The 27,675-nt window shown below is 40.5% G+C and overlaps 1 protein-coding gene across 8 annotated transcripts in view; it reads right to left on the bottom strand.

Annotated features, from left to right (window-relative positions):
• The window catches only part of kiaa1109 (KIAA1109 ortholog), a 487,987-nt gene that overhangs the window by 241,454 nt on the left and 218,858 nt on the right, over positions 1–27,675 (bottom strand). For all 8 annotated transcript variants that reach the window (XM_080193511.1, XM_080193510.1, XM_080193515.1 and 5 more), the window contains exons 25-34: positions 26,673–26,792; positions 24,706–24,986; positions 21,136–21,386; positions 20,397–20,658; positions 19,217–20,042; positions 13,542–13,612; positions 13,099–13,269; positions 11,293–11,413; positions 4,661–4,807; positions 708–835 (exon numbers count right to left, since the gene is read on the bottom strand). In XM_080193511.1, the coding sequence (XP_080049637.1) occupies positions 708–835; positions 4,661–4,807; positions 11,293–11,413; positions 13,099–13,269; positions 13,542–13,612; positions 19,217–20,042; positions 20,397–20,658; positions 21,136–21,386; positions 24,706–24,986; positions 26,673–26,792 (2,378 nt within the window). The remainder of the gene's footprint in view (positions 1–707; positions 836–4,660; positions 4,808–11,292; positions 11,414–13,098; positions 13,270–13,541; positions 13,613–19,216; positions 20,043–20,396; positions 20,659–21,135; positions 21,387–24,705; positions 24,987–26,672; positions 26,793–27,675) is intronic.

Genomic DNA, 27,675 nt, shown 5'->3' with positions numbered 1-27,675 from the left:
ATCTCCCCTATTCTTCTAAACTTTAGGGACAAAATCTCCCCTATTCTTCTAAACTTTAGGGACAGTATTAGGCCAAAGCTGTTCAACCTCTCTTCATAAGACAAACCCCTCATCTCTGAAATCAATCAAGTGAACCTTCCTTAAATTGCCTCCAATGCAACAATCTCTGTCCTCAAATAAGGGAACCAAAACCATGCACAATACTCCTATTGTGCAGTCTCACTAATGCCTTGTACAGTTGCAGCAATACTTCCCTTCTTTTATATTCACAATGCCAAAATTCCATTTGAAAAGATTGAAAGTCCAATACAAGGTGGAAAATACACTATAATTTCTGACTAAGACAGTTTAAATCTGTCAGGGTGCTGTCCATGAAAAGTCACATCAAAGGTAACATGTTAACCAAAAGCTAACTTTGTCAAAATTAATAACTGATATAATTACTAGCTTGAAACGTTTACAAAAGCAGTAAAACTTAAGAAATTCATTGGATCTTAAGAATCCTCAAAATAAGGTTTACACTCTTAAACTGTGTGCTTTACGTGCAGCATTCTGAAAGTTGAAGCAGTCTCCTTTCTGGATGAGACCAGAATTTCCAAAAAACATTCTTTTGCGGCAAGCAACAAATGTAATGGCAATAACTGGCCCTAATTATTACTCTGAATGCTTAAAACAACATTCCCCAAAACAAAGCTTTAGTTATTTACCTGTTTACCAGAATCTGAGTAGAAATTCTGTCAAAGCACAGTGCAACAAGAGAAACCTGAGTAACATTCTTATTTGCGCTGAACATTGGAGGTTTTTCCACTGATGCTTGCAAAAGACATAAATTCACCTGAAAGTTTTCAAAAAGAAGTCTAATTAATGTAGGTAAATATTAATAGTGTTGTTTTAATAGATAATAGATGGGATATGGGTCACACTGGCAATGCAGGAGTAACAAGCTACTGCCCATCAAAAATTAACCATTCAGTATCAGATGTAAGCCAGGCTAGGTAAGGTATAGTCGATTTATTCCCTTCAAAATACAAGTTAACCAGATGAATTTTTGCAAACATTTTATGGCCATTTGTCCGCAGTCAGCCTACAAATGATCAGATTCAAGGAAATCTTATCATGACCATAGAAAATAGGAACTGGAGGCAGCCATTTGGCCCTTTGAGCCTACTCAGCCATTCATCACGGCCATGACTGATCATCCAACTCAACAGTCGAATCCTGGTTTCTCCCCCATAATCTTTGATCCCATTCACCCCAAATGCAAGATCCAGCCTTTTGAATATATTTAATGTTTTGGCATCAACTACTTCCTGAAGTAGTGAATTCCACAGGCTCACCACTCTTTGGGTGAAGAAATATCTCCTCACCTCCGTCCTAAGTGGTCTACCCCAAATCCTCAGATTGTGACTGCTGGTTCTGGACTCCCCCACCATCAGAAACATCCTCCCTGAATCTACCCTGTTCTGTTAGAATTTTATAACTCTCAATAAGATCCCCCCCTCACTCGTCTGTACTCCAGTGAAAACAATCTAACCTAATCTCTCCTCATACATCAGCCAGAATCAGTCTGGTGAACCTTTGCTGCACTCCTTCAAGAGCAAGAACATCCTTCCTCCGAAAAAGAGACCAAAACTGCACACAATACACTAAGCATGGTCTCACCAAAGTCCTTTATAATTGCAACAACACATCTCTGCTCCTGTACTTGAAACCTCTCACAATGAGGGCCAACATACCATTTGCCTTCTTTACTGCATACTTTTGGCAACTGGTGCAGAAGAACACCCAGGTCCTGCTGCACACTCCCCTCTCCCAATTTACAGGCATTCAGGTAGTAATCTGCCTTCTTGTTTTGGCTCCCAAAGTGAATAACCTCACATTTATCCGAATTATACTGCATCTGCCATTGATTTGCCCACTCACCCAACCTGTCCAGATCATTCTGAAGGATCTCTGCATTCTCGTCACAGTTCACCCTCCCACCCAACTTGATATCATCTGCAAACTTTGAGATATTACATTTTGTTCCCTCATCCAAATCATTTATATATTGAGAATAGCTGGAGTCCCAGCACCAATCCCTTTGGCATCCCACGAATTACTGCCTGCCAATTTGAAAAGGACGCAATAATTCCTTTGTTTCCTCTCTGCCAACCAGTTTTCTATCCATCTCAATACACTTCCCCCAAACCCATGTATTTTAATCTTGCAAGATAACCTCTTATGCAAGACTTTGTCAACGCTTTCTGAAATATACCACAGCAACTGGCTCCCCCTTGTCAACTTTACTAATTACATCTTCAAAGAATTCCAACAGATTTGTCAAACATGATTTCTCCTTCATAAATCCGTGCTGAATGTCTAATCCTGCCACTGCTTTCTAAATACTCCACTATAAAGTCTTCGATAATGGATTGAAGAATTATCCCCACTACCGACGTTAGGCTTTGCATTGCCTATCCAGTGCCACAATCGCTGTCACTTAACTACACAAACAATATTAATATTAGCATTACACACTTTTTATTTTCTTGTGGAAAACTATACACAGGCATCAGTTCAAGATCTTCACAGGCAACTGGAATAAAAAGGGCTGGGAGAATGAATGATGACAAGGTTGTGGAAGCGTACAAATGAGGTACAAATGAAATGAGGTACCCTGTAATGCAATTGAGGTGCTAAGGAAGTACCTTTGCCAAATAATGCTTTTTTGGAAAGAATGATGAATAGAAAGCCATTTTTTTTTTAAAATAGGGCCTCACTGTCCACACTTTTCCAGTTCTGCTGTCAGACTCAGCGTCCCCAATTGGATCCTTCTTCCAATGCTGAGAGTGTGCCAAATACACAACAGGCAGCCTGTAATCTTTCACTACCTAGTGCCACCGGATTACACGGTCATGGCACTCTTGCTTCATCACGAACAAGTGCCAAAACAAAATTAAATGTGTTTTTACCATATGCCCATGAGTGCTAGTTAATCATGGAAATCATTGATCATGTAACAATCACCGAGTTTTGCCTATTTGTGCACAAGTGAATGCAGCATCTGCACGATGCCTGTAATCTCATTACTTGCCCATGAATGGCTGCACCTTTTCTTCAGAAAATCCTGTGCACAAATTCATTATATACAATTTACTCCCAAATGTTGAACATTAAGAAATAAGATGACTGTCTTTAGATCATTGAGATTTTAACTCACTTCTACGGCAAAACCTTCCTCTAGGCTCAGGAAACCCTGACCTCTCAAACCGCATTCCTGACCCATGTGCGAGTTCATAAGCCATTTTTGACTTTTTTGATATCAGGATCAGGTTCGCAATGCAGTTTGAAAGCCATGCTAGTGTACATCCACAGTATGCATGGGCCAGTTAGAAGATCTACATCTATTCTTCAGCAGAGTATTCAAACTCCCAAAAGTGTTTTAAGCCCCCTCTTCCCCCCTCCTCCCCCCACAAACCCTGCCTCGTATCTGCCACATCCTCCACCCAAATCCATTCTAGCCCATGCCCTCTCAAATCACCCATGCCATGTCCACCCCACCTCCATGCCATCGTTGCAACCTTCATACAGTCATATATCTTCCATAGCCACTCATTCAGTATGGACTATACATAATTCTCAGTTTCCTTGCAACATAAATGGAAAATGTTTTTTTAAATAAATGTCTCACCATCTAATAAAAGCCTTCAAGTCATTAATACTCAAAAAATTAATTATGCCATGTAAAAAAAATCTTTCTAATGCTAGCAATCCTATTAGCTTGTGTAAACAAATCAGAAACCACATCAATGGGACAATCTGTTATCACAACTTCTTGAAAGTGTTATTCATACTCAGATAAATGTCACACCTCCTATGCTGAGACCCTTTAGTGCCCAAAACCCAGCCAAGTGTTCAAAATGGCCACAGCCATCCAAACAATATTGTTCTCTGTTAAGGATCAAATAGAATTTCAAATTCAAAGTAAGAAGTAGGCGGTTAGATTATTTTTTTCAGCCTTTTTTCTCTCCCAGATGTCAAAACCACATATTTCTTTTATCAGCCAGAGCCGTTTAAATTACAGCAGAAAAAAATGAGAGCATAGGATAATAGGATGTGTTGCAACATTCTTCACTCTAGCATGGTGCTTCCTCCATTCGGAAAGCACTGTAATACATATGAACAGAAAAACAAAGCTGGTCAAAATAACTTGCCTTTAAAAGACACATCCATGTGATGAAACACTGCATTAAAAACATACCTACATTATAATACAGCACACAGTAGTGGCATGTGAAGAAGGCATGAAGACCCTTTACTTTTACCTTTCAGACTTCTCAGCAGGCTTCACATTTTCTTCACCAACTCTCAAACCTAATAGACATTTAACAGCCTTATAAAACTCCGAAACAGTGTATGAAAATCGTGTAGAATGAACTCCAACCTTCATTTAAAATGCACATTTTGCAGACTAGATATTTCTGATCCACAAAAAGGCCAGAGGAAAGTAGCAGTGAAAAACTGGATTTCCTCTAAATAAAATCTGAGAGCCAATCGCGGACTGAAACAAACCTCCATATCCAGATGAAAATTTGGCCGCTAATCTTTAAGGGTGTGGGTAATTTTTGCAAAAACAATGTTCACAAACAAATAAATTATATTAATTAAATGTTGATACCTTTGGTATGGAAACATTAGCTTGAAGACCCTTGATTTTTACATTATCTTGTTTAGTTTCAGGATTAGTCCGTGTCTGTCCAGGCTTGGTTATACCAGTTGTACCATTTTCTATTTTGGAGGTTCGCCCTTCATGTTTTGAAGTTGCCTAAAGAGAGAATATTTGTTCAACACAAATGTTCAGAATAACAGAGGCTGAAGTAGTTTACCTTACCAGTAGTTAGTTAACAGAGAAAAATAAACAATTACAATGCACGATAAGAGAAATTCTGTTTATAATCTCTCCTGGAAGAAATCCTGGTGGCCTTCTTCAGAGCTTGAGATATTCTCGGCAATCAAGTTCACATCTCCCATAGCTGTGTAGTTAGAAATATATGAAATTTCATGTGACAGTCCAATAAGCAGAAGGTTTCATTGATCACAACAACAGCTTGTGTGCATTATTGACAGCTTTCTATCTACTTATGATGGACATGCAGCAAATTCGTTTGAGGGGGGTGGCTTCATGTAGTCCTCTTTTACTGATGGCTTAAGAGACCAAACCAAGAGAGATAGTTTATTCCACAAGTGCTATATAGGAAGTGGTTGACACATGTCATTGGCTTGACAATTTTGGTGTTTGGCGTTAATGCCTGTTATCAAGTCTTTGTAGACACCGATTATCATGATGGCACATACTAGCCCATAGTTGTTGTTGTCATTTTGCTCCATCATTGACTATTCTCTCTCGGGTCAAAAATCAATATTTAGGGCCTTCATATTTTCTATGCTGCAAATGTGTCCGAGTCAGCAGAGTCACCTCTGCTTGATGAATGCCAACAGACTTGAGGTTTGCTTTTGAGAGGGCTGCCACAGTCTCAATTTTGTCCTTCCATGAGATCTTAGGAATACAGTGCAAACAATGAAATTCGAAGTAGTTGTGTTTCCTTTCTTGAAACCTGCAAGTTGTCCATGTTTCATAGCCATAGAACAAGGTGCTGAGAACATAAGCCTCATAGGCCAGCACCTTGGTCCTAAAAGTCAGCTTGATGTCATTCCAAGTATGTTTCATGAGTCAGCCAAAGATGGTAACAGCTTTCTCTAGGCAGATATCAAGTTCTGTGTTAAGAGACAGATTGTCTGTCAGTATGGACTCAGGGTAGCAGAATTTGCTAACCATTTCCTCTGGACTGTTATTTAGTGAGATCAAATGTGATATTTATGGCTTTGATCAATTAAGGTGTGGGAATGCCGGCGTTGGACTGGCGTAAACACAGTAAAAAGTCTGACAACACCAGGTTTTAGTCCAACCGATTTATTTGATAATACTCACAAGCTTTCGAGGGGGCTGCCTCTTCGTCAGGTGAATGGAGAGTTCTGGCCTCAGACAGAGCATATAAAGCACAGACAGTTTAGAGATTATTGATTGGAATGCGAATCCTTACACCTAACCTGCTGTTCAAGACCTGAAGTCCACTTCAGGTCTTGAACAGCAGGTTAGGTGTAAGGATTCGCATTCCAATCAGTAATCTCTAAACTGTCTGTGCTTTATATGCTCTGTCTGAGGCCAGAACTCTCCATTCACCTGACGAAGAGGCAGCCCCCTCGAAAGCTTGTGAGTATTATCAAATAAATCGGTTGGACTAAAACCTGGTGTTGTCAGACTTTTTACTTTGATCAATTAAAACAGACCAATGGACTTCATGGGAGCAATATCAAACAAAATGTTACGAATTGAAGAGATATTAAGCAGAAGCAGATGGAGTTCAATGTGGAAAAACATCCATTGTACTCCACGGTCAGGATATTAAGACCTAGCTTGGATGAGGCTCGTAAAATCCTGCCAACGGAGAATTCTGTTCTGCGAGCCTCACCAGATTACGGGTTGGGCTTGGTAGTAAAAGTCCAGCCCACGTGTGGATTTAGTGATTTATAAAGTTCCAGCACAATATCTTCATTGTTATATTCTATTCTTCTATTTCCATGCCCTAGCAACCCATATGCTTTTTTCACCACTCCAGAAGCCCCGACACCTTTTAAGGAATTATACGAAGAACACCACAGGTCTCTTTGCTGATTTAAACTTTTCAAAATTGTACCATTTATGGTATACTGTTTTTCCATACCAGCCATATCGGAATGCATCACTTCCACAATGCTGCTGAATCTCTCAAAACACTTTACTTCTTGATTTGACTATTCAAGTGCTCTCCTGACTGAGCTCCCATCTTCCATTCTACAAAACTTTTGGTTCGTTTTCAGATCAAGGCACCCTGCGCAATGCACCCGAGCACTCAAGAGACCAGACTCCCTGGCATATTTTGGCTCCACAGCCCCCCACCCCGCTGATAAAAAGCTCCCAACTGTCAGAAAAACTGACAGAATGCCGAGCTCACCCAAAAGACTGACATAGAGGACTCTCATTTTCATGATGTCTTGACATTAAGATTTTTTGGAAAATAAACAAATAAATTAGGTATGCATTCAAAACCATTCAACAGGGGAGATAAGGCAAATGTTTTTCAGTAGCAGAGTTGTCAGCATCTGGAACACACTACTGGAAAGGTGGTGGATGCTAATTTTGAAAGGGAGTTGAACAGTACTTGAGACAAAAGAATTTACACGTCTACTGGTCAAAAACAGACATGGGAGTAAGCACTGCAGCTCTTTCAAAAAGTTGGCACAGATACAACTGGCCAAATGGTCTCCTCCTGTGCCATAGAACCATAGAAAATTTACAGCTCAGAAACAGGCCTTTTGGCCCTTCTTGTCTGTGCTGAACCATTTTTTGCCTAGTCCCACTGACTTCCACCTGGACCATATCCCTCCACAGCCCTCTCATGCATGTACCTGTCCAAGTTTTTCTTAAATGTTAAAAGTGACCCCACATTTACCACTTTATCTGGCAGCTCATTCCACACTCCCACCACTCTCTGCGTGAAGAAGCCCCTCCTAATATTCCCTTTAAACTTTTCTCCTTCCACCCTTAACCCATGCCCTCTGTTTTTTTTTCTCCCCCAGCCTCAGTGGAAAAAGCCTGCTTGCATTCACTCTGTCTATACCCATCAAAATCTTATACACCTCTACCAAATCTCCCCTCATTCTTCTACGCTCCAGAGAATAAAGTCCTAACCTATCCAATCTCTCTCTGTAACTCACCTTCTCAAGCCCCGGCAACATCCTCGTGAACCTTCTCTGCACTCTTTCAATCTTATTTACATCCTTCCTGTAACTAGAAGACCAAAACTGTACACAATACTCTAAATTCAGCCTCACCAATGCCTTATACAACCATGATGTGGATGTGCCGGCGTTGGACTGGGGTAAACACAGTAAAAAGTCTGACGAAGGGGCTAACCCGAAAGCTAGTGAGCGTACTATCAAATAAATCAGTTGGACTTAAGAACATAAGAAATAGGAGCAGGAGTATGCCATCTAGCCCTTCGAGCCTGCCCCGCCATTCAATAAGATCATGGCTGATCTGTCGTGGCTCAGTTCCACATTCCCGCCCTCTCCCCATAACCCTTAATCCCCTCTCTTATCAAAAACCCATCAACCCGCGTCTTAAATGTTTTTGATAAGAGAGGGGATTAAGGGTTATGGGGAGAGGGCGGGAATGTGGAACTGAGCCACGACAGATCAGCCATGATCTTATTGACTGGCGGGGCAGGCTCGAAGGGCTAGTTGGCCTACTCCTGCTCCTATTTCTTATGTTCTTAAAAATATTTAGCGAGGTAGCCTCCACCACTTCAACGGGCAGAGAATTCCAGAGATTCACCACTGACAAATTTACTGGAGTTCTATGAGGATGTGTCTAGGGTGGTGGATAGAGGAGAGCCGGTGGATGTGGTCTTTCTTGATTTTCAGAAGGCGTTTGACAAGGCACCTCACAAGAGGTTATTGCAGAAGGTCAGGGGACATGGAGTTGGGGGTAGGGTGTTAGCGTGGATAGAGGATTGGTTGTCAAATAGGAGGCAGAGAGTGGGGGTCAATGGGTGCTATTCGGATTGGCGGATGGTGACTAGTGGAGTGCCCCAGGGGTCGGTGCTGGGGCCTCAGCTATTTACCATTTATATAGATGATCTGGAGGAGGGAACCGAGTGTAGGGTGTCGAAATTTGCTGATGACACCAAGATTGGGGGAACGGCAAATTGTGCGGAGGGTGTGGAGAGTCTGCAGAAGGGTCTAGATAGGGTGGGCGAATGGGCCAGGAAATGGCAAATGGAATTTAATGTTGGCAAGTGCGAGGTGGTCCACTTTGGTAGGAATAATGGTAGGAAGGATTATTACTTACATGGCGAAAAACTGCAGCAGGCGACGGTGCAGAGGGACCTCGGGGTCCTTGTGCATGAGTCGCAAAAACCCAGCTTGCAGGTGCAGCAGGCGGTCAGGAAGGCGAATGGGATGCTGGCCTTCATAGTGAGGGGGATTGAATATAAAAGTAAGGAGGTCTTGCTGCAGCTGTATGGGGCACTGGTGAGGCCGCAGCTGGAGTACTGTGTGCAGTTCTGGGCACCGTACTTACGCAAGGATATTTTGGCCTTGGAGGGAGTGCAGAGGTGGTTTACTAGGCTGATGCCGGAGTTGAGGGGGTTGAGCTATGAGGAGAGGCTGAATAAACTAGGCTTGTACTCGTTAGAGTTTAGAAGAATGAGGGGAGATCTCATTGAGACGTATAAGATGATGAATGGGATGGATAGGACAGAGGTGGAGAGACTCTTCCCGCTCAGAAAGGATAGTAGGACTAGGGGGCACAGCCTCAAGATAAAGGGGGGGAGGTTTAGAACGGAGTTGAGGAGGAACTTAAACCTGGTGTTGTCAGACTTTTTACTGTGTTTATACAACCTTACCATAATACTCCAACTTTTGTACTTGATACCCTGATTTATAAAGGCAAATGTACCAAAAGCACTCTTTACGACCCTATCCACCTGTGACGTCACTTTTAGGGAATTCTGTACCTGTATTCCCAGATCCCTCTGTTCATCTGCACTCTTCAAAGTCCTACCATTTACCCTGTACGTTCTACTTTGGTTTGTCCTTCCAAAGTGCAATACCTCACATCTGTTGCATTAAATTCCATTTGCCATTTTTCAGCCCATTTTTCCAGTTGGTCCAAATCCCTCTGCAAGCTTTGAAAACCTTCCTCACTGTCCACTACGCCGCCAATCTTTGTATCATCAGCAAATTTGCTGATCCAACTTACCACATTGTCACCCAGATCATTGATATAGATAAATTTGCTTATTTATCTATGTGCCATAAATTTCTATGACGATCAAAATCTTGGTTAAAGGCAAGAAGGGCATAGCAGAATTTAGGGCCTAGGCATGGGGAAATAATTAAAATCAGTGATCTGTAAGATGCCAGAACTGGTAGGCTAAGATAAGTTCATAAGATATAGGCCATTTGGCCCATTCGAGTCCACTCCACCATTCGATCATGGATGATATGCTCCTCATCCTCATTATCTTTCAACCCCTTATCAATTAAAAATCTTTCTAACTCCTTCTAAATTTACTCACTGTCCCAGCATCACAGATTCACAACGCTTTGGGAGAAGTAGTTTTTCCTTAACTCTGTTTTAAATTTGCTACCCCTTATCCTAAGACTATGACTGCTCGTCCTAAAATGTCCCGCCAGCGGAAGCATCCGCTCCATGTCTACTTTATCCATACCTCTTATCATTTTGAATACCTCAAGTTGATCTCCCTCATTCTTCTAAATTCCAGAGAGTTTAGGCCTAAACTGTTCAATCTTTCTTCATATGACAAACCCCTCATCTCTGGCATTGTAGAAGGATTGTTGGAGGTTACAGATTAGGGAAGGATAAAACCTTGGAGGGATTTGAAAACTAAGAATGAGAATTTTAGGAGTCAATGTAGGTCACTCAGCACATTGTTGACAAACAGAACTGGGTAAGAATTCAGAAATGGAAAGCATAATTTTGAATAAGCTCTAAGTTTTGGAGAGTAGAAAATGGGAAACTCAGTCAGGACAGCATCTGAACAGTCAAATCAAGAGGTAAAGTGTTTTGAGAGAGTTTCAACAGAGACTGAGCTGAGATGGGGCAGAGTCATGCAATGTTAGAGGTAGAAATCAGCAGTCTTGATAATGGAATGGATATCTACCATGATGCAAGGAGGATCAAATACAGGGTCCTGGAAAGATTTGCTCTCTGTATCAAAATGTTATCGAATGGATTGGATGCCCAAAGAGAGTGTTCAACAAGCAAAGGCATTTCAACTTAGCACAGATTTCCCAGTGCTTGATGCTATATTGTTCACTACTTTTTTGGTTTTATTAAGACGACATAAGTAGTACTAGCAAATTTGAAGACAATACAAAACTGTGTGAAATAATTGGCAAAGAAGAAGAATGGTAAGCTTAACCAACTCATGAGGGAATTGAACACAGCTTTATGACTTGAACAAAAGTGAAATCAATTGAATCAACCTGACACAATACTAAAAATCTCTGCCTTGTGGCATTTTAAACTATGTGCAATGTTTGCTTTAAACATAAGTGCAGTGAATATAACCCAATAATCGGAGCTATTATCTTCCAAGATAATTCAACCTTTCTGAGACTCAGAGTAATGGAACATAGCATTGCACCCTTTACTGTCTTATCTGAAATCCAGATAGTACTCACCAATTCCGAACTAGCTGATTTGCTGTTCAGATATGCTTCCTTCAGCACTTTAGCATGCAGATCATCCACAATAGCAGCAGGGTGCCAAATGCTAGAGAAGTGAACCATTGCTTCAAAATATCTAAATAATGAGAATAATTAGTTATTAGTTTCTCACAAAGAAAAAATGTACAATAGGCTGAAGGACCAAGACAGGAATGCCTGTGTTATGCTGTCAGATAGGGCACATTAAAGTCTGTATTTTCTGTAAATTAAATACAGTACACCCACTTTAAAAGTATGTATGATCCTGAACTTCACCTTGGAAATATAAGGTTACACAAAGTAAGTAATGTCTTTCCTATTAGAAGATTAAGCATTCTTATCTAACACATTTAATTAGATAGATCTCTCCAGCCTCAGTGTCAATAATAAGGTCCATGTTTGTTCCAGTGTCCCTGATATGTGGACAGGCATTGAGAAGACACTGAAGTCACTTTGGGATGTTGTCACTTTAAATATTCATGGACAAGTGGCTGTTTCTGTCAGCACCACTGATCTTGCAAAGTAGATGAAGAGAAAATTAAATCACTGTGCAAGAATCAGCAAATGCATGTTGATAATAAATTTTAATATTTAAAATACCAAATTTAAGCTAATTGCAACCCCATGTTTTATTTCATTATCACATTACACGTATATACAGGTACAGCTAGAAGGATCAAAGTTATAATTTCATAGAATCCTACAGTGCAGAAGGAGGCCATTCAGCCCATCAAGTCTGTACTGACCACAATCCCACCCAGAACCTATCCCCATAACTCCATGTATTTATCCTAGCTAGTCTCCCTGACAGTAAGGGGTAATTTAGAATGGTCAATCCAACTACCCTGCACATCTTTAGATTCTGGGAGAAAACTGGAGCGCCCGGAGGAAACCCACACAGATGCAGGGAGAATTTGCAAACTCCACACAGACAGTGGCCCAAGCTGGGAATCAACCCCAGGTCCCTGGTGCTGTGAGGCAGCAGTGCTAACCGCTGCCCCATAATTAGACCACGACACCTGAATGACACTGGAAAAATTCAATGGGGATCAGAATTTTTTGATAATTGGATATGGATTCCAAATAAATGAGCTGGAAGAGTAAAAATAATTCAGCTTAGCTCCTAATCTCAGAATCACAGAATTATTATGGAGGAAAAGGAGGCTATTCAGCCCACATGTTTGCACCAACTCTCTGAATGAGCATTATGACTCAATATCATTTTACTGCCTTCCCCATACCCTTGCACTTCCTACCAATCCATTCACTGGGAGAAAAAAAAATTCTCAATGCATTTGCCTTTTTTTGCAAATCACTTTAAATCCATGCCCACTTGTTCTCGACCCTTTTAGGAATGGGAAAATTTCTACCCATGTACCTCTATCCAGCCTCCTTATGATTCAAAGCAACTCTATTAAATTTCTTTTTAGCTTTCTCCTCTCCAAAGAGAACAGTCCCAGCTTCTCTGATCTATCTTCAAAACTGAAGTCTCTCATTCCTGGAACCAAAATTGGTACAAAACCAACCTTTTATACAGTGCAGGAGGGAAAAGTTATACTACTGAAATATACTGTCTTAACAGTTCAAGATTATGCCACTTTCATTACCTCACTGATGAGATTACAATATTAGCATTTACAATTAAAAATTGGCATTAAACTACTATTTTTCTTTTAATACTGTTTATTTCATATTGATCAAATTATATTTAGCTTCTCAAGTGTGCAGACAAACATACACTAATCCCAGATGCACTCTCATGGACATGAATGACACACTCACTTGTCAAAGGCTTCTGTCACAAGTGGGGTAAGGACAACGTCCACTGCTCCTTTTACTTCTACTATGGCAGTGGTTCTGGTCTGAGAGACTGGCTGATCAAGACTCCACTGCTCAGTAACTGCATCATCTGTATTTTCCACTGTCGTTTTTTCCAATGGAGTGTAAGGAGTACTAAATTTTTAAAAAATAAGTTTTAAATCAATTAATGATTTTGCTTTAGACATTTATAGAAATAATTTTGTTAATCCAAGATATTTAATTGACTTACAAGTATTATTTCTAATACTGTATACAATTACTAAACAACTTTCCTCTAATTATCATAAAACTGACAAAAGGTCTCTGGGAGTATCAATGTTTATAGAAGGTCCATGACACAAACATTTGCAAATGCTGCTATAAAACATCAAAATGTAATGACCTGACAAGCAAATAATAAATACCTTGAATTTGATCCCAGTAGTTGAGCACCTCTGTCAAGTAATGCATTTGCTGCAAGACCTTGTTTAATCACCTAAATTAACCCAGAACAATTAATAACTTTCAAGTACATCTTATCACAATTTTTACATAGTCAACAAATTCCATATACATTAGATCCAATACCTGCAAGGTTCACAGGGTATCTGGCTGAACAATGGGATCTGTCATAATCAGCCAAACACAGTTTCCAGTCACAAATGCCCTTTATTGTGTACCAAGGAGAAGGGCCACGCCTACAGCTTACAGTGAGACAGTCTACGCTTCAGGGCCAGTCCAGGTTGAGCAGCAAGTTTAAAAACCCCTGCTGACTGCTTCTGATTAGGCGAGCCTCCACTCGCTCTAAAAGGAAGCTCAAACTCCACAGGGACATCCACTGATGGTCTTTATGACCATCATAACAGGACCAATGAGATTCATGGATAAAGAAAGCAGTGAATAACAGGGATGGAAAAAGAATGGTTTAAGAGTTAAAATCAGATACAATAAGAGAGGGAGAGGCAAAAAAAACTGAATGAAGAATGAGAGAAAAAGACAGAAAAAAATGAAAATTTAAATGTCAAATAGACTCATGGAGCATTTGTTACTTGCAGGAATGAAATACCAGTTTCAACTGTTCCTTTTCTCTAAGATTGAGTGGCATTGCAAGAAGATGAATCTCTCATCATAATGAAATACTAGTCCTAACTTTTGTGGCAAGTTCAATTTGTATTTCTGATGCAAATCCAGCAACTCCCTGAAATTCATGGGGAGACTGATGCAGCTATCCTCAAGCTAAAGATGGTGTAGTGCAAATTGTAAGGCAATTTGTGTTGATCTGCAACTCGCAGTGCATCTCTTTCTCACTACAAATTGCTGGTTTTGTTGTTTTACAAGTGAATCCTTTACTTGCCATTACTGAACTAGCAAATTCTGCTCTTTTTTTTGCTACCACTCTAACCAAACAAAATGTTCTTCATGCAAGCACTCCAAAACAGCCTGCATTAGAAAAAAGTGCAAAAGTTATGAAAATACAGCCAATCTCTTCTGAATTATTTTTTAAAACAGAGGAACCTCACAGGGAAATATTGTTCAGGTTAACTCTAACTCATTCTTCTACTTCTAAACCATACTGCATCACATTGATATTATGTTACATAGTCTGAACATAACTATCTATGTTTCATTTTTCAAGCAGCAAAAAATCAGATGTGTGAAAAGCCAGTTAAGTGTTGTATTCGGCGTAGTCAGGAATTAGGCATAAAAGGAGGGGTGCCGTCAGACAGGAGGTTATCTTAACTGAGGAAACAATAGTTTGATGCTTAGGAAACTTTGGTGCTAGTGGAAGTACTGGCATATACTATCTAATTTTTAAGTTAAGCAGTGCACGACAGCACAGGTTACATTCATGATATGTTTGGAATACAATTCTGGATCATCACAGATCTTTAAAATGTCTAGGGTCTGCACATTTGCACCAGGCATGGGAAAATTAAGTTCCTGCTGGAGTGAACTCCTGCTCAAAGAGCAATTCCCTCCGTCCATAAAATCAGAGTGCATAAGGGGCTTCTGGACCAAGCCAAAAGAACATGATCAGGTACCTGAAGCGCTCAAGATACATGTACACTGCAGAAAGAGGAAAACATGACCATCTTCACGAGCAGCCAAAGGAGACAAGACACAGTGGAAATCAGAGTCATTAAAATTGATCAACTGACACTCAGTGTCAGACAAGTACGAGAGAGCTGAATATTTCTACATCTGTAATCTCTGTCAGGCTAACAATCCTCTTGTTCTCTGCATTCCACTAAGTGCAGTAGACAAACAACATATGAAGATAGAAACAGAATTAATGTTTCAAGTTGATGACTTTATGTTTAATTTTAGATTGTTGAAACCATGAATCACAAGACATGACAGGCCAAATGGCTTCCTTCTCTGTTGTAAATAATAGTTGGGAAGTCTAAGATATATTAAACAAAGGTGCGTACACGGTATTGAGAAATAAAAGTCAGAGGATTGGAAGCAATTAAGAAATCAGCAAAGTGTGACTAAAAAAGTGAAGAAAACAAAATGAGAGTAAACTAATCAGGAATATAAAAAGAGTGCATGTGCTTGTCCAAATATATAAGGAAGAAAGCAACTAAAGTAAACTTGGTTCCTTAGAGGGAGAGGCAGGAGATATTATGGGGAATGAGGAGTTGGAAAAGACATTGAACACATTTTCCATGCCTGCCTTAAGGTAGAAGGCACAAAGTACATACCAGAAATAGAAGGTAGCCAACCAAGAAGCTAATAAAAGTGAGGAACATAAAGTAATTTTCAGCAGAGAAAGAGTAGTGGAGAAACTTAAAGGACAATAATCCAATAAATTCTCAGAACCTTGATGATCTCCATCCTTGTGCTTTAAAAGAGGTCACACAGCGATATTGTATGCACTAGCTATCATTTTCCAAAACTGCCTGAAGTCTAAAATGGTCCCAGCACATTGGAGGTTAGCAAATGTAACAATATCATTCAATAAAGAAGGAAAGAGAGGAAAAAAAGGAACCTACAGGACATCAGTTAATGGAACAAATATTGGAATTTATTATTAAGTAAACCTTAACAATGTATTTTGAGAGTAGTAGCATAATCAAATAAAGTCAACATTGCTTCACAAAAGTAAAATAATATTTGACAAATTTCTTGGAGCTTTTTGAGGGTGGAAGTAAATAGTAGGACAGATTAAGAAGAAGCAAGAGATGTAGGACGCAACTCTCCAGCAGTTCATGCTGGCATGATCTTCTGGTCTCGCCAGTGGCACACCCTCACTGGGGGTTACCCCGCAGCAAAGAGTGCATTCAACTGGAAACCCTGTTGACAACAGTGTGATGAGAAGATCCTGCTGCTGGCCAATGGTAGGCCACCTCCACAAAACACACGGCAGGTTGTGTGGAAAATCCCACCCATAGTATACATGGACTTTCAAAAGGCATTCAATATGATGCCTAAGGGTTCATGGAATTGGCAACAATATATGGAGGACTGGTTATTAGGCACGAAGCAGAGAAGGATAAAGAGAGCATTTTCATGGTACCAGGCTGCAACCATTTGAGTGCCTCAAAGATCACTGATGATGCTTCAGCTATTTATAACCTATATTCATGACTTAGTTAATTAGACATAAAATATTATGTTCATGTTTGCTGATGATACAAAGTTAAGTGAGAATGTAGGCACAAGGAGGATACAAAGTGATATAGGCAGGTCATGAGAGTGGATAACAAGGTAGCAGATAGAACAATGTTGGAAAGCGTAAGATTATTCACTTTGCCCATATGAATAGAAAAACAGAATGGGGGTGATTCTCCCATCCAGTTGCACTAATTTTTTTTAGCACAGCAAGCCGGTAGAATTGCATGGAGGGCAATGAGTGGGGTTCGTGCGAGAGTTTAACTATTAGGTCAGATAATCAAAAGTTTGGTTAAGTTTAAAGGAGGGTCTAAAATAAAAGCAAGGTAGAGAGGTGGAGAGATACAGGCAGGGTATTTGAGAGCTTGGGGCTCAGGTAACTGAAGGCACTGCCACCCAAATGGTATACCAATTATAACTTGGAATGCACAACAGGCCAGAATTAGAGCTATCTTGGAGGATTCTGGGGCTGAAAGAGTTTAGAGGAGTAGAAAGGAACAAAGCCACGGAGGGATTTGAAAACAAGGATGAGAATTTTAAAACTCAAAATATTGTCTGACTAGGAACCAAAGATGGTTAGCAAGCAAAACTGTGATAGGTAAACAGGACTTGCTGTGAATTAAGGCTCAGACAATAGAGTTTTGGATAACTTTAGGTTTATGAATGATAGAATATGGGAGAGCAACCGGGAGTGTCAGAATAGTCAAGTCTAGAGGTAACAAAGACAATGAATGAGAATTTCAGCTGCAGTTGATCTGACACAGAGGCAATGTCAAGACATAAGAACATAAGAAACAGGAGCAGGAGTAGGCCATCTAGCCCTTCGAGCCTGCCCCACCATTCAATAAGATCATGGCTGATCTGTCGTGGCTCAGTTCCACATTCCCGCCCTCTCCCCATAACCCTTAATCCCCTCTCTTATCAAAAACCCATCAACCCGCGTCTTAAAAATATTTAGCAAGGTAGCCTCCACCACTTCAACGGGCAGAGAATTCCAGAGATTCACCACCCTTTGAGTGAAGAAGTTCCTCCTCAACTCTGTTCTAAACCGCCCCCCCCCGCCCCTTTATCTTGAGGCTGTGCCCCCTAGTCCTGCTATCCTTTCTGAGCAGGAAGAGTCTCTCCACCTCTATCCTATCCATCCCATTCATCATCTTATACGTCTCAATGAGATCTCCCCTCATTCTATTCAGCCTCTCCTCATAGCTCAACCCCCTCAACTCTGGCATCAGCCTAGTAAACCTCCTCTGCACTCCCTCCAAGGCCAAAATATCCTTGCGTAAGTACGGCACCCAAAACTGCACACAGTACTCCAGCTGCAGCCTCACCAATGCCCTATACAGCCGCAGCAAGACCTCCCTACTTTTATATTCAATCCCCCTCGCGATGAAGGCCAGCATCCCATTCGCCTTCCTGACCACCTGCTGCACCTGCAAGCTGGGTTTTTGCGACTCGTGCACAAGGACCCCGAGGTCCCTCTGCACCGTCGCCTGCTGCAGTTTTTCTCCACGCAAGTAATAATCCTTCCTACCATTATTCCTACCATGTTGTGGAGGTTACAACAGTAAGCAATCTGGTGGAGGTTACAACAATAAGGTGCGGCAAGGCCATGAAGTGATTTAAACAAGACAATTAGAATCTTAAATTTGAGGTCCTGTCTATCCTCTCAGCAACAGATCCCATAGCACTATTTTGAAAAACAGCAGGGGAGTACTCCCTGGTGTCCTGGTCTTCATTAAGTACGTTCAAGGCTGAGGTAATAGATATTGGTCTCTTCTGGAATCAAAGGTTACGAGGAGCAGTAAGAGCAGAGGTAATTGAGAGATACAGCAGGCTTAAGGGACCATACAGTCTACTCGAGCTCCTATCTCTTGTTTTTAACAAAATAATCGATTTATAGATGTTTAAGAGAGAAATATCAGCCAAGACATACCGGGGAAACTCCCTTGCTCTTCAATAAAGTAGTGCCATGGGGTCGTTTACGCTCACTGGAGAGAGAGGTAGTCAGAGTCTCAAATTGAAGATCTTTTCCTCTCACTAAATCCCTTCATAGCCTTGCCCCGCCTTACTGTTGTATCTCTTCCAGTCGTTCAACACTATAACTTGGCACCACCCCTGCTCCCAGCAATCATCAATTCCACTGACTCTGGCCTTTCGCACGTTCTCCTTTCCTTTCTGATCACCACTAGAACCTGGATTCCTGTACATAGTAATTCCTGCCCCCAACCCTCCACCCCTTCCTTCTTTTAAAGTCCTTCTTAAAACTATGACTATTATTTTGTCTCAGCAAGATGCTGAGACATATGACTGTGAAGTGTCCTGGAATATTTTCTATGTTTAAATGCCAGTTATTATTCTTCATTTCACCATGAGTGTCAATTTCTCAAAAGTAAATTTTGCCAATAGAAATAGCATTTTCTATCTGTATGTAGAAGTTTAACAATTCAAAGAGAATGTTGATTAACAGTATAAAAAAGTTGCTAACCTTAAACATAGGCACAGAAAGCTGCTCAAATGAAGATGAGCTCTCTTCACTTGTCGGTGTATCAAGGTCCAAAGGGCGATGCAGTGAAGATTTGGACGTTCTCTTGTTTGTTGGCTGTTTTACTGACCAGTTGGATACCTGCAATTGTGTAAGGTAATTTAGGTAACAAGACATCACTATTTGCTGACTTGATAGCTGTTTGCTATCTACAGCCTTTTCTCCTTCGACAGAATACATATGATCAGTTGACTCTTCATCCCCTTCGAGAGCTGATACAAAAGAAGCCTGAGAGGCATGAGCTTGTATAGGATAATTTTTCAACTCTTGACTTTCTCCACTAATAGAACTATTTAATGGCCCCTCCACACTGCGATAAATTGTGCTCCTACTATAGTCAACTGCTTGGGTACGACGTCTCTTTTTTCTTCCTGGGTAAGTTCCTGGACCTTCGTCACTACTGACTGGATCAAAGTCTTCAGCTGCTGAAAAGTATGCCTCACTTTCAGCCACAGATATGGAGGAATCAACTGATCTGTACTGATGGAAGGTGTTAGAATCTGCCGAAGGAGTGAAGGGGAAGGATCCAAAGCTCCTTCGCTGACGAGGGGAATCCAAAACATTTTCATCACTGCGAGACACTTCACTGGTGAATTGTACACCCATTGTTGCAGGCTGCCGCTCACCAAAAACGGCTGCTGATAAACTTTTTGTACTCCCAAGCCGTGTGGAAGACACAGAGGCTTGTCGTTTCAAAGGTGAACGGACTAAAGTCCTGTCTTGATTATTAGGAGAAACTGGAGTGCTTCCCGAAGCATCTGTTGGACCACTAGAAAGAAAAAATATACTTAACAAAAATGCTGGTTTGTTTTTTTTCATCAAATCCCTGGCTAACAAAGGTAGGAAAGCAGCCTACAACCAAGAAATAAGTAAACAACAAGACCCAATGATTTCAACTTTCTTCTTTTCCTTTATGAAGCTGGATAGTTTAGATCCTGCCTAATGTCTATCCACCTGATGGCAAGGATGGCATGAAGATTTTGCCACATCAGAAACTGTATTCAATTATTCATGGCACAATAAAATTACATCCCAGATGTTCAACACATTACAATTTTTCAGCCTTGGAAAATTCAGATTTGTAATCAAGAGACACTCCTTGCTTTTAAACAAAATAACTTACTTTCCCATAGTTTCCTCTGTGTTTGCGCTTCCATAAGGAATATGCATCGGTAGAGTACCGTCATCGATGTAAGAGGAAGGACTGTTTTTCTCACTTGCCAACAAAGGGAGTGCAGCAGTAGAACTACTGTTTTCTTCAGAAGAGGATGTTGAACTGTGAGATCGTAAAGGGACCTGCAAATTTTGGTTTTGGTTCTTCTTCTCTGAATCAGTTCCCAGCGATCTAGAGTCCCACTCTTTTCTTTTTGTCCCATTTGACTTGCCTAAATGAGCAAAATATAGGTATTGTCAAACAGTTTCTTCTCATTTGTAAGCAAAATATTTCCAGATACAGGAAATCTGAAATAAAAACAGAAAATGCTGGAAATACATAGTAGGTCCAGCAGCATTTGCAGATAGAAAGAAACAGGTTAACTTTTCAGGTTGATAAGTTATCATCATAAGAATCATTGACCTGAAATGCCAACTCTTTCTCTCTCGCCTCAGTATTTCCAGATTGTGTGTTTAATTTCTCCTATTAATTCCCAATGTCAGGTATTTACACTTTAAATCACAAGTTAAATAAAAATATTTCCTTGAGAAATCATAAAAACTTGTAAGATGCACATGTGCAAGGTTATAGTGCCCAAGTTATATTAAATTGCAATAAGTGAAGACTAAGGGAATTTCAAAAGAAAGACAAATTGAACAAATATTCCTGGAAATAGTAAAAAAAAGATCAGTTTTATAGAAGAAGTTACCATCTGCAGTCTTTGAAATGTCCTTAGTGACAATCCATTCATTTGGGTGCAGCAGTGACTGCCCATAGAACATATCTGATTCTGTGTTTATAGTAGAGAAAGCAGAACTAGTGGACGGAGTAATTTCATCCAGTTTGAAGAAGTCTAGTCCTGAGGCCATGCCTGCATAGAATTTACAACCACTAAGGCACCCACACTTGTTCTTGACTCGTTTATTTTTGACATCATCATCTGGCCAGAGAAACCACAGTCTACATGAAAGAATGCACAACGTAAGTTGAAGATAAAGAAACCATATTACAATCACATGATTAGGTGTTCAGCATAAGTGCAGCTTTCAACTTCAAAATATGCACAGTGAAATGTAAGCAGGGCAAAAATAAGTACATTTGATTTGTTGATCACTGGTTGAGCAAAGTGCTAAACACCATTTAATGAGCATCTTTAAAGTCACAGCTACCATACAGACAGTACAATAAAAGTATGGGCATTCATTTTGATTCTCACAACATGCTGTTTTTCATCATAGAAACCCCACAGTGCAGAAGGAGGCCATCGAATCTGCACCAACAACAATCCCACCCCAGGTCCTATCCCCACATATTTACCCTGCCAATCCCTCTAACCTACGTTCCAGGACACTAAGAGGCAATTTAGCATGAAGAATCAACCTAACCCGCACATCTGTGGACTGTGGGAAGAAGCTGGAGCACCCAGAGGAAACCCACAAAGACACGGGGAGAATGTGCAAACTCCACACAGACAGACCCAAGCCAGGAATAGGACCCAGATCTCTGGAGCTGTGAGGGAGCTGTGCTAACCACTGTGCCACCATGTTTTTCTTCTACACTAACATTTATTTCTCTTAAAACTCGCTTTTCCAAAAGCCATATTAACATTACAAAGGGCCATACAACTGGCCATTTAATTTAATTTTCTTTCTATTTCTGCCTCCTAAAGGATTGACACTGTTTTTATTTGTTCTTGGAATGAGTGTGTCACTGGCTAGACCAGAATTTATTGTCCATCCTCAAGTAACCTTGAGAAGGTGTTGGCGAGCTGTCTTCTAGAATCACAATGTGGAGATGCTGGCGTTGGACTGGGGTAAGCACAATGAGAAGTCTCAAAACACCAGATTAAAGTCCAACAGGTTTATTTGGCAGCACAAGCTCAGCAGCACTCCGAACACTTGTGCTGCCAAACCTGTTGGATTTTAACCTGGTGTTGTGAGACTTCTTATTGTTCTAGCATCACAGCAGTCCATGTGGTGTAGGTATACCCAAAATGCTGTTAGGGAGGGAATTCCAGTATTTTCACCCACTCAAAGCATTCTATTTTAAGCAGTCCATTCAAGTAGTCTATTTGCAAAGGTGATGGATACTCTTCAATACCTCAACAATCTGGTTATTCATCATATGAGCCTAGACTGTGAGTACTGAAATTATATTTAACAAGTATCTGATCTTGTCCTCATCTGACGTCCATTTCACATTTCCATTAGAAAGAAAATTGGAGCAGAAACCATAGATAATTTACCACATCATCTCAAGCCCCAAAGTAATGTGACACCATTACCACAGATCAATTAATGGAACAATACCCAACATCTTCCTGGTCCATATGGGTCAGCTACTCTTTGCCATTGTTTTTACAATTGCTCATTTGGGGAATTTGCACGAATCCTCTGCAAACAAGGTTTCTTGCTGTCACCCATAAACTTTTACGAAATGCTGGGTATAGGGAGCACTTTAATTGTAAACCAAAACCTTTTGTACCAAAATTAAAAACTGCAAGAGGGACAGGTATGTTAAAAAAATTAAATTCTGCAAATGCCAGAATCTGAAATAACTCAGCAAGTCTAGTAGCATCTGCAGAGAGAGAAACAGTTAATGGGTGAGATTTTCCAATCCTTTCTGCCAGTGAAATCTTCTGGCCTCACCAAAGGTTCCCAAGCAGCTGGGCGAGTGAGCCACACAAAACTCCATTGATGTTGGCAGGACCAGAAGATCCAGCTGGCTGCCAATGGTGAGCTGCCCCTGGAGCTGAAAAACACATCGCGAGGCTAAGATAATTGGCCTCCAGCAACAAATCCATCACTCTTTGGGCTGGATATAACTCCAGCAGAGGAGAGTTTTCCCCTAATTCTCACTGATTCCATCATGTCAGACTTAGTCAAAAAGCTTTCTATATCACAAGGGTGGTAACTTCCAACTCACCTCTGGGGCTCAGCTCTTTTGTCCAAGTTTAGGTTAAGGCTATGATGAAGTCAGGAACTGACAGCCCTGGTAGAACTCAATGAACATCAGTGAATATGTTGCTGCTGAGTAAGTGCTGCTTGTGAGCACTGTCAACAAAACTGCCATCTTTTTGGTGATAACTGAAAGGGGGTTTGTGGACAGTGTTTGACAGGATTGTATTTGTTCTATTGTAAAAGCACAATACTGTTGATGCTGGAGGTCTGGAACAGAAAGTGTTGGAAAAATTCCACAAATCTGGCTGAGTTAACGTATTGATACCAATTTGACTCTTCTTCGGAAGTTCCAAAAAGAGTCATACTAAACTCAAAATGTTAACACTGTCTCTCTTTCCACAGATGCTGCCAGACCTGCTGAGCTTTTCCAACACTCTGTTATTATGGTCCATTACTGGCAGGAAGCAGGAAATGAAAAGTTCCTATGTAAAGATAAAGTCACCATTGCACCAGATGACCATGGGCTGCTCTACCCTTTGAGGGGGAGAACTGACTGGTAGTGATTTATCCTGAGGATCGCTATATCTAAGGCAAGGGGCAAGGTTGAGAAGGTGGGCCTTCATGAATAACCTCAGCTGATAAGGAAATTAAATCTATGCTGTTGGCGTTGCTGTGCATCACTGACCAGCTGTCCAGCCAACAAAGCTACACCAATCCCCATATAAAGAATACTAATGAGCACTAGGCCAGGAAATTTCTGTGACTAAGTTGGAATCAAATCGTCTTTGCTCAGAGGTCTAACATTATAAATATTCTTATTGCTGCTGATGCGAATTATTTTAACTGATCACATTTCACACTCTAGATCAGGAATAGTAAGGCAGATCAACACCTCCATTTTTTATACAAAACAGCAGAGTCTGGGCTGCATTATGATTAAGCATTCTATCCAGACACAGGAGTATCAGATACCATGAATTCTTTCTAAATAATCTAAAATCTCAACTTGGAACACATTTTAAATTGTGTTTTTCCCATAAGTGAAACAATATAGCAATTTTGTAGTTTCCCATTTTGTTCTTTGTCGGGTATTATGTCAGATAATTGTAGCTGGTTGCCCCATTTGGTGCATCAAATAATTAGATAAGATGAGATATTTTAACATAATCAAGCCTGAATTCTATTGGGATTTATTTCATTGTCTGGAACAGAGCAAAATCATTACCGTTCACACCGGCAGGATTTCCGCATCCCAATGCAGTGAACGGAAAATTGGCTGGCCACCAAATTCTCCAATCTCGCTGCAGCAGGAGTATGGCATGAATGGCCAGTAAGATCACAATGCATATCTCTTACTCACAAAAACAAGCATATAGTACCTTTTAGTTCGGTTGTCATGAGTTTCCAAGAATTGTCTTTGCACTTCATGTTTTGCAGGATGGTCTGCAGCCAAAGCCACATCTGCTGTGATTAATCCAAAATTAACTGAACCAGCTTCTAGCCAACATGACCGACGGAGGACGGTGGGTTGAATTCCAAGCCTAGAGTTTTCAAACTGTTCAATGTATTGCCTCAGCTGAACATCTTGTATAACAGCACTTACTCCTTCCCCAACTGCTTGGTTATGAAGATTACAAGTAGCAACGCGAATAGCCCCTATCTAGAATACAAATTTAGTTAAAAATTAAAAACATCGGTTCAAGAATCATATCTCATACAGTACAATAATCAAATTAACATGAACAAACATTACAAAAAGATTCATTCTAATTATATCTCGTGGATTTCATAGACACTACAGTACAGAAAGAGGCCCTTCAGCCCATCAAGTCTGCACCAAACACAATCCCACCCAAGCCTACCCCCATATCCCTACATATTATATCCACTAATCCTTCTAACCTATGCATCCCTGGACACTAAGGGGCAATTTCTTAGCATGGCCAATCAACCTAACCCACACATTTGTTTGGACTGTGGGAGGACACCAGAGCACCCGGAGGAAACCCACACAGACACGAGGAGAATGTGCAAACTCCACACAGACAGTGACTCGAGCCGGGAATCGAACCCAGGACCCTGGAGCTGTGAAACAGCAGTGCTAACCACTGTGCTACCGTGCCACTATCTGCAGCGCATCTAAATAAATAAATAAACTATCCCGGCATTTCTTTTCAACATTTAGAAGTCTAACATTTATCACACATGTCCTCTGAGCTTTTCTGAGAAAACCCTTGTGCACTTGTAACAAAAGTTACAGGATTACAGTAAAATATCTCTATTACAAGTACTATTGGTGCAAAAGCAGCATTTTGCACCCATAATTCTACTTTCATTGCATTTCTATGCCCACAGCTTTGCCAGGAAGATATTTTTAAATTGCAAACAAATCATTTGGAGCAGCAAGAATGAAAAACCCAACGACAGGTCTTTCAGCCACTAAAAACGGATGGCAGAAAATCAATAGCAGGGCAAGTAACCTTCACAGCCAGTCAGAGATGACAGGTAATGAGAAGATACGGAAACAAAATCAAACAGAATGTCAGAGAATTATTGACCTAATTATAATCCATTACACAATAAGAACGCTGATTAATGTATAACATTCCATTTTGAAATACATGCGACCCTAATCCAGAATCTCCATGAAGAAAAAAATTGCAAATATTGATATTCATAGCATCCCTACAGTATAGAAGGAGGCCATTCGGCCCAAGATATCTGCACTGACAATAATCCTACTTCAGCCCTATCCCCACAAACCCACACATTTACCCTACTAATCCCTCTAACCTACACATCCCGAAACACTAAGGGGCAATTTAACATGGTCAATCCACCTAACCTGCACATCTTTGGAATGTGGGAGGCAACCGGAACGCCTGGAGGAAATCCACACAGACACAGGGAGAACGTGCAAACTCCACACAGACAGTGACCCAAGCCGGGAATCGAACTCAGATCCCTGGAGCTGTGAGGCAGCAGTGCTAACTACTGTGTCACCGTGCCTCCCCTGACATTAACCTGGCAGGACTAAAAATTTCCATTTTAATTGCGTATTGATAGGGTTAAACAAGCAAAGATTTGCAAATAATCCTGCACTTACACACGCTGATGATTTAACATATATAAAGCCAATATGCTTTAATATTATGCAATTAACCTCATCTGATATCCAAATATCATCTTAAATTGCTTCACCAGTAGCGATAGCTAGGTACCTGAACTCCAAATGATTTCCCCATGGCAAGTTAGATTTGTAATTGTATTTTTGTTTTTAAGTTCAATTTCAAATACCAACATGTTTTCTCTTTGGTTTGAATGAAAATCAAAAGGAAACAATTACCTTTATATTAGCTGCACAACCATGTTCTACAATGAAGAGATCTGCTCCATCAACTGCTACCCGAGTCATAGTGTATTTAAGTTCATCTGCTCGCTGACATGGCCCAGGCAATCTTTTCAGCTGAAGATATTCAAAAGAAAACAGAAATAAACATATGCAGAGTCAAATATTGCAAGATTACCCCATGGTAAGAAATAAAGGATTTAGATTAAAATGATAATTTTTCTCACATATTTGTTTTCTCCATTAACTCCTTTGCCTGCCAGCCTGAAATATTATTTCCTGAGCTCAGTTGACTTTAAAAACAGTCAGATCAGTCTAAAATCATGCTTGTTTCCTGTTTTCTGTCTCCATTCCCTCTCCTCTGTTTGCAATGCAGTCACTCCAGAATGTACAGAACAAATTTTAGAATCTAGCAGTGTGACCAACAAGTCATAGGGACAGCATTACAATGCATTAGAGCAGGATATCAAACTCAATTTACATGGAGGACCTGTTCCAATATTCTGGCAATTAGCATGGGCCATATACAGCAGAAGTTACTTACAGACAAAGGTAAAAATTAGTCTGCCTCTCTCTTTTTTGTGTAAAACAGGTGCAATGTTAAGCATTTTCTGATACAAGATTACACACAAAGACTATACAATGTCTATGACTATACAGTGATATTTCCTCTCTACTTTCAGGCGTACCAGGCAGCTGCTTATAATCAGCATTGCAACAACTTATATGTATAAGGGGTCCTGTGCTTTGTTCCTGAAAATGTATGAAAAACTAAACGGAGCACGTACAACACAAACTCTTACTAGTTTTTTTAGTGTTACAGTGGCCGAAACATCACTCTTGACTTAATACCCATCTCCCCCACCAGCATGGTTACATTATGGGCGATCAACAGCATGCACTTCACCAATTAGTCAAGTTTACTTCAACACAACTTCTAAGCTCTGTAACATCTACCACAAAGAAAATTAGCAATGCGATCATTAGAACACAAGCATCC

Source organism: Carcharhinus amblyrhynchos, chromosome 1 (genome assembly GCF_965287045.1).
Source record: "Carcharhinus amblyrhynchos chromosome 1, sCarAmb.v2.hapA, whole genome shotgun sequence".
Classification (NCBI taxonomy): Eukaryota; Metazoa; Chordata; class Chondrichthyes; order Carcharhiniformes; family Carcharhinidae; genus Carcharhinus; species Carcharhinus amblyrhynchos.
This window is presented reverse-complemented; position numbering and strand designations above follow the sequence as displayed.